Source organism: Chrysochloris asiatica, unplaced genomic scaffold (assembly GCF_000296735.1).
Source record: "Chrysochloris asiatica unplaced genomic scaffold, ChrAsi1.0 scaffold00012, whole genome shotgun sequence".
Classification (NCBI taxonomy): domain Eukaryota; kingdom Metazoa; phylum Chordata; class Mammalia; order Afrosoricida; family Chrysochloridae; genus Chrysochloris; species Chrysochloris asiatica.
In genome coordinates this window covers 6,287,399-6,293,821 of record NW_006408530.1, presented here as the reverse complement: position 1 = coordinate 6,293,821, position 6,423 = coordinate 6,287,399, and the positions used below count along the sequence as shown (strand labels likewise).

The window sequence follows — 6,423 nt, the reverse complement described above, 5'->3', positions numbered from 1 at the left end:
TGAGGACTAAGGTGCGCCTGACCCAGGCCATGGTGTTTTCAATAGCCTCAGATGGATGCGAAAGCTGGACAGTGAATAAGGAAGATTGTAGAAGAATTGATGCCTTTGAGTTGTGGTGTTGGAGGAGAATACTGAAAGTGCCATGGACTGCCAAAAGAACCAATAGATCTGTTTTGGAAGAAGTGCCACCAGAGTGCTCGTTGGAGGCCAGGATGGCTAAGCTTCGTCTCTCATACTTTGGACATATTGTCCTGAGGAAACAATCGTTGGAGAGGGATGTCATGCTGGGTAAGGTGGAGGGTCAGAGAAAAAGAGGAAGACCCCTAACGAGATGGATCAGCCAGGTGACATCATTGATGGACTCAAGTGTGTCAGCAGTAGTGAGGTTGGCCCAGGATCGGACATTGTTTTGTTCTGCTGTGCATGGGGTCGCTATGAGTTGGTTCTGACTCGATGGCACCTGACAGCAACAACAATTGAAGAATCACAGTACTAGTTTTTTGGTCTGCATGTATACTCATTAACAACCTGCTTTGGAATATAATGTATCTTTTCTCTTTGTCTTACAGAATGCTATGAACCTACCTCCTGACAAAGCCAGGTTGCTGCGGCAATATGACAATGAGAAGAAGTGGGAACTGATTTGTGATCAGGTAAGAAACAGTGATGCTTAATGATGAAGTTAATGCTAAAAGAGAACCAGATATTTCCTCTAAATGTATTTAAAGTTTTTCAGGAGATGCACGGATTTCTGTTTGTGACTCTTTGTCTTCATGTTTCACATGACCAATGCAAAAGCTAGAAAATAATTAATTTTATTCTTGCGTTGTCTTAGTTTTCTCTTTTACCTTCAAGCATCTTGTAATTTAGATTTCCTGAGAAATCTGGTTAAGTCTTCACACCAAATTTGCCTCAACTGTTTCTCTATTTACCCTGCATAGCTCTTTGAAGAATGCAAGTTCTTGAATTTCATTGATTTCCTTTTCATGTGTGGAGTGCATCCTGGTGTGGTGGTGTAGGATAAGCACAGAACTGCTAACCTCAAAGTCAGCGTTTCATACCCATCAGTCACTTCTCAGAAACCTTACGTAGGGGTGCTATGATTTGGAACCCACTTGTCAGCACTTAACAACAGCAACAATTTATGTACGGTGAATGGTTTTTTTTTTAAATTTTTCTTGAAATAATTAAATTGTTAAAAACATTTTTCTGCTTTTTAAAATTTTAACATTAACTCACTATACCAAATCAAATTCTACAGAGATAATATAAAAGGTGAAATTTTTCATTTTCCTTCTCTCTACTCAGAAATTCTAAGGAACTCTGGTAGCGTAGTGGTTACAAATTGAGCTGCAAACCTTAAGGTCAGCAGTTCAAAACTACCAGCTGTTCCGTGGGAGAAGGATGAGGCTTTCTGTTCCCGTAAAGATTTACAGCCTCAGAAACACTGTACAGGGTCGTTATGAGTCGGAACCGACTCCACGGCACATAACAACAACAACTCTGAAATTCTGTGCCCTAAAGGTCCACTTATAAAAAATTTGAGGTGTTTCTGTCTAGCCTGTTTTGTGTGTGTTTCTTAAAAAGAAGCATATGATTATATGCTTTTCTGGCATCTAAATACACTTTCTTTAACTGTGTCTGTCCCTCATTCTACCTCAGTAGTTATGATAGCATTCCATTGTAATGGGTTATTTTGGGCATTTTGTTGCACAGTCAGGTATAGACTAAGTGTAGTGAGGCTTTGAAGCCCTCCCCCGACCCCCCAACCTTGTGGTTAATTCAACCACAGGATATATACCCTGCAAGCCTGCCCCCTGGTCATCAGCACACAGCCCCTCTCCCTCTCTGGGTCTAAAGTCCCCAGCTGCTCCATTTCTCCACGTCATCGTCTCTGCCTCCATCTCTGGCGTCACTATTTCTCTGGGTAGGGTCCCGCTCTCTGCTCTTCTTCCTTGATGGCCCCAGGGACCTCCGCTCCTAGACTGCAAAGTCAGTCATTTACCTCCTTTTGCTACAAAATGTCTACCTTTACATTTCCAACCCTCACAGTAAGCCCTGATAGCAATCATTCACTATTGTATCATAAGAGACCTATCCCCATCTCCTTTCATCAGTCCCACCTAGACAGATTGGATACTACTCAGTGGAGATTCTACCTTCCTCCGTACCCTCTGGATCTAGGCTCCCTCTTGAAAGCTTGTAAGCCAGTCACTTCTTGCCTTTGTAGCCTTCCCTCCACCACCCCATCATTTTGAGTAGCCAGTGTCCAAGTTGCCCATCCCTGTCCACTCTGTGTATGGAGGGGGTGAGAATGATCCTCGTTGTAAAGATTTTGTTCCCTCTTTTGAGCTACTGCATCCATAGGTGTAGGTCAATTTCATCAAATTGTTTCAGATTACTCTTTTTCCCTCTTCTAGTTGAGCTCTGATCCATCCAGCCATTGAAGCCAGGTCAAGTTGAGCATTTTTTAAAGAGGTCTTTTGCTGCAGATTTGCACAATGCAATATTTCATTTGATTTCTTGGCTGCTGCTTCTATGAGTGCTGATAGTAGATTCAAGCGAAATGAAGTCTTTTACTTCATTTATCAGTGTCAATGTTTTCTCCATTTATCATGATGTCATTTATTGGTCCACTTGTGAGGATTTTTGTTTTCTTTATGTTGAGGTGCCATCCACACTGAAGACAGTATATAGTCTTTGATCTTTATCAGTGAGTATTTTAAGTTCTCTTTGCTTCCAGTAAACAAGATTGTATTAATTGCATATCACAAGTTGTTAATGAGTCTCCTTCCAGTTTTGATGCCACGTTGTTCGTATAATCCAGGTTTTTTTTTTTTTTTTTTCACCTTTAATTTTATTTTTTTGGCCCCTTTTTTTTGTTTTTAACCCTTTCGGCTTCCCTTTTTTTGTTGTTTGCCTCTTGGACTATGTAGAGTTTCCTCATGAGCACAATTAAGTGTTCTGGAATACCCATTCCTTGCATTGTTATCCTTAATTTGTCATGGTCCACGTAGTCTAAAGCCTTTGCATAGTCGGTAAAGCACAGGTAAACATCTTTCTGGTATTCATTGCTTTCAGCCAAGATCCATCAAATGCCAAGGACTTTGGGATAGAAAGAATTGGAGACTGGCTATTAACGGGGGAAGGGGCTCTTATAGGTGTGGTGCAATATTCTACAATTAGATAGTGATGATTGTTGCATCACCTTGTGAGTATACTACAACCCCACTTTAAAATGTGATTTATATATCAGTCAAAAAAAAATTTGCTTTTGCAATATGTCAGAGATGAGAGAATGTGAGGGAAAGGGAGCAGCACTTAAGAGAAATAACCAAATGTTTGGGTGAATCTTGTTTGGAACCTGATTTGAGCAAATAGACTATAAAAGGACTTTTTGAGAACATTTCAGATATTTGCAGAATATTTGTTGTTGTTCTTGTTGTTAAGTGCCGGTGAGTCTGTTCCAACCTATAGCGACCCTGTATAGAGTTTGCCAGGAATGGCTGGTTGCCGTGAACTGCTGACCTTGTGGTGCAAACCAGCTTTGCAGTCTAGAACATTAAAAAATAGCTCCACACCAATACTACTTACAGAATATTAGGTGATTCCAATAAATTATTAATTTTGTTGAACATTATAGTGGCATTGTGATTATGTAAGGATCTGTCATTAGATGACAAATTTATACTGGTGTAGGAGTTTGATAACGTAGTGGTTACGAGTCGGGCTGCTAATCTCATGGTCAGCAGATCAAAACTATCAGCTGTTCTGTTGGAGAAAGATGAGACTTTCTGCTTCCGTAAGGATTTGTAGCCTCAGAAATCCTACTCAGGGTCTCTATGCGTCAGAACTGACTCCAGGACACATTACCACCACCACACTGATATAGGGATGAAATAATATGATGTCTGGGATTTGCCATAAATATTTTGTAAAAGAAAAAAATGAAGTGATAGAAACTTGATGATTGGTTATTGTTGATAGTTGCCACCCAGCTCATGATATACTATTGAGCTTATTAGTGTGATCTGAACTTTAGCATGTGTCAAAATTTTTAATATGAATGTAAAAAAAAAAAAAAATAGAGATTTGCCACTTAATGTTCTTTGTTTTCTCTCATCTTTAAAATGTAGCTAATACTAGCACCCTTAAAAATTTTTTTCATGAGTCCAGGCAATTTTTTTTTTAACTAGTTAGTGTAATGCTTGGCACAAAGTATGTGCTTCATAAACGGTGGAAGATAATGAAGAAGGACACCAATATTTCAATATTGGTATCCTTGTTGTTTTTATTGCTTACTTGTTCACCAAAGATTAAAGAAATTTATTGTGTGGAATCTGTCCTCATGTGTTAACCCAAACATAAGTGGGCTTGAAAATTGGTTGTATGATGCTGCCATTAGAAGTCACAGTTATGGATATTCAGGCCAAGAGGATGTTAAGGTAAACCTCCTGGTTTATTTATGACGCCTTAAAATAGTACGCAAGGAGCTCTGGTAGTGTAGTGGTTACGAATCGGGCTGCTAACCTCAAGGTCAGCAGTTTGAAACTACCAGCAGTTCCGCTGGAGAAAGATGAGGCTTTCTGCTCCTGTAAAGATTTACAGCCTCGGAAACCCTGTACAGGGTCGCTATGAGTCGGAACCGACTCCATGGCACATAACAGCAACAACAAAGTAGTACACTGCCATATTGTTGGCATCTGATATGCAAGACATCCTCTGCTTTCCAAAGCTTTTTTCATAATGTAATTAATACCAATATTCATCTTGTTTCTTTTTAAAAAGTAATTCAGGTATATAGGCAAGGTACAAAGAACAATAGGCTATTAAAGGAAATTTATTTACAAAGGAAAGTGTGTACATTCTAATATTGGAGGACCAATGGAGAAATAGTTCAGGTTTCAATTCCATGAAAAATCATCACATAGACACTATGAATCATGGAACTAGTCGTGTTTCTTCTTCAGCTCCCTTATTTTATAGATGATAAGACAGAGCAGAAATGACTAGGCCAAGACCATCCCAGATGTGAGATAAGAACCCTTATTTCCAAACTTAAGTCAATTGTTAAGTAATGAAACCAAAAGATAAAGCTCACTGCCATCCAATCGATTCCAATTCATAGCAATCCTGAACAGTTGTTTCTAAGGCTGTAAATCTTTATGGGGCAGAAAGCCTCATTTTTCTCCCCTGGAGTGAGTGATAGGTGGGTTTGAACTGCTGACCTTGCTATTTAGAAGTCCAGTGTTTTCCCACAAGGCTCCTTTGTTATACAAAGAATGTGGAAATCATTCCTAGAAGCAAAATTGTAGTAAGTAATGGGTGGCCACCCTAAGTAAAGTTCCTAGGTGATGCAAGTGGTTTACGATTAGTTGCTAACCAATCATCATTTAACACTGATTGTTCATATCCACCTAGTGGAGTTGTAGACACAAACATGGCATACTATTATAAAGTTTACAGCAAAAAACAAAAACAAAAACAAAAAAAACCCCAAAAAAACACCGTCTGGAGAGGCTCTACTCTAACACATGGTGTTACCCTGAGTCAGAATTGACTTGACAGCAATCATGTGTGTGTATGTGTTCTAGTTTCAGAGACTCCTGACAAGCTCTCATGCTGTAGCTTATCAGGTGATTCTGATGGTGTTGGTGCCATAGATTTAGAGGGTGATGGAGTACTTGATTCCTAAGTGTGTCTCTACTAAATTAGCCAAAATATAGTGCACATTTTTAGGTCATGGTATGTTAAACCATCCAGGTGACTAATGTTGAAGGGTGTAGATTCCACGAATGCATAATCCAGTCCCAGAACCAAGTGATCTGGGTTAGAAAGCTGCCCTCTAGGTTTTGCCTTGCTTAATGGCATGGTTTGTTTTATGGGGATGATTTGGTGTGGTTCATTTGGTGTGGTTCGACCTTGCCCCCTAATGGCTGGTGATTGCTTTGCATTGTAACCTTGTGGAAGGGTAAAAGAACAGAGTTTAAGATGAGGGTCTTGCATTTCTTCACTGTTCACCAATACGGGAGAAGATTAAAAAACAACAAAAAAAGCACAAGTGAAGAGGTGGCAGGGAATCATGCCCAATTAGACTTTGTTTCCTGTGTTTAACACTTCAAGGAGATTGGATTTTGAGGCTTGGCACATGTCCTGGTCTGGACAAAGGGGAAGGCCCCTTCTGCTGCTCAGCTAGAGCTGAGTCAGGCCTGTAGTTCTGAGATGACCCGTACAGTAAGAGTTGCTCTCGCATCATTTATTCACCAGAATGAACCTGACTCCATTAGAATGTACCTAAATATTAAGAAGATAATTGTTTTTAAAACCTTGTATATTCAAAAGTTATTTATTTAAAAGGTAAAGAAAATTTTTCATTGGATAGCTTGCATTGATAGCTAAGCTGATTTGCCAGTAGAATCAGAA

General features: G+C 39.5%; 1 protein-coding gene across 1 annotated transcript in view; it reads left to right on the top strand.

Moving 5' to 3' along the window:
• Positions 1-575: 575 nt before the first annotated feature.
• Positions 576-6,423, top strand: part of FMNL2 (formin-like 2) — a 215,798-nt gene continuing 209,950 nt past the window's right edge. Inside the window, exon 1 of the mRNA XM_006834592.1 lies at positions 576-653. Within this exon, the coding sequence (XP_006834655.1) occupies positions 576-653 (78 nt within the window). The remainder of the gene's footprint in view (positions 654-6,423) is intronic.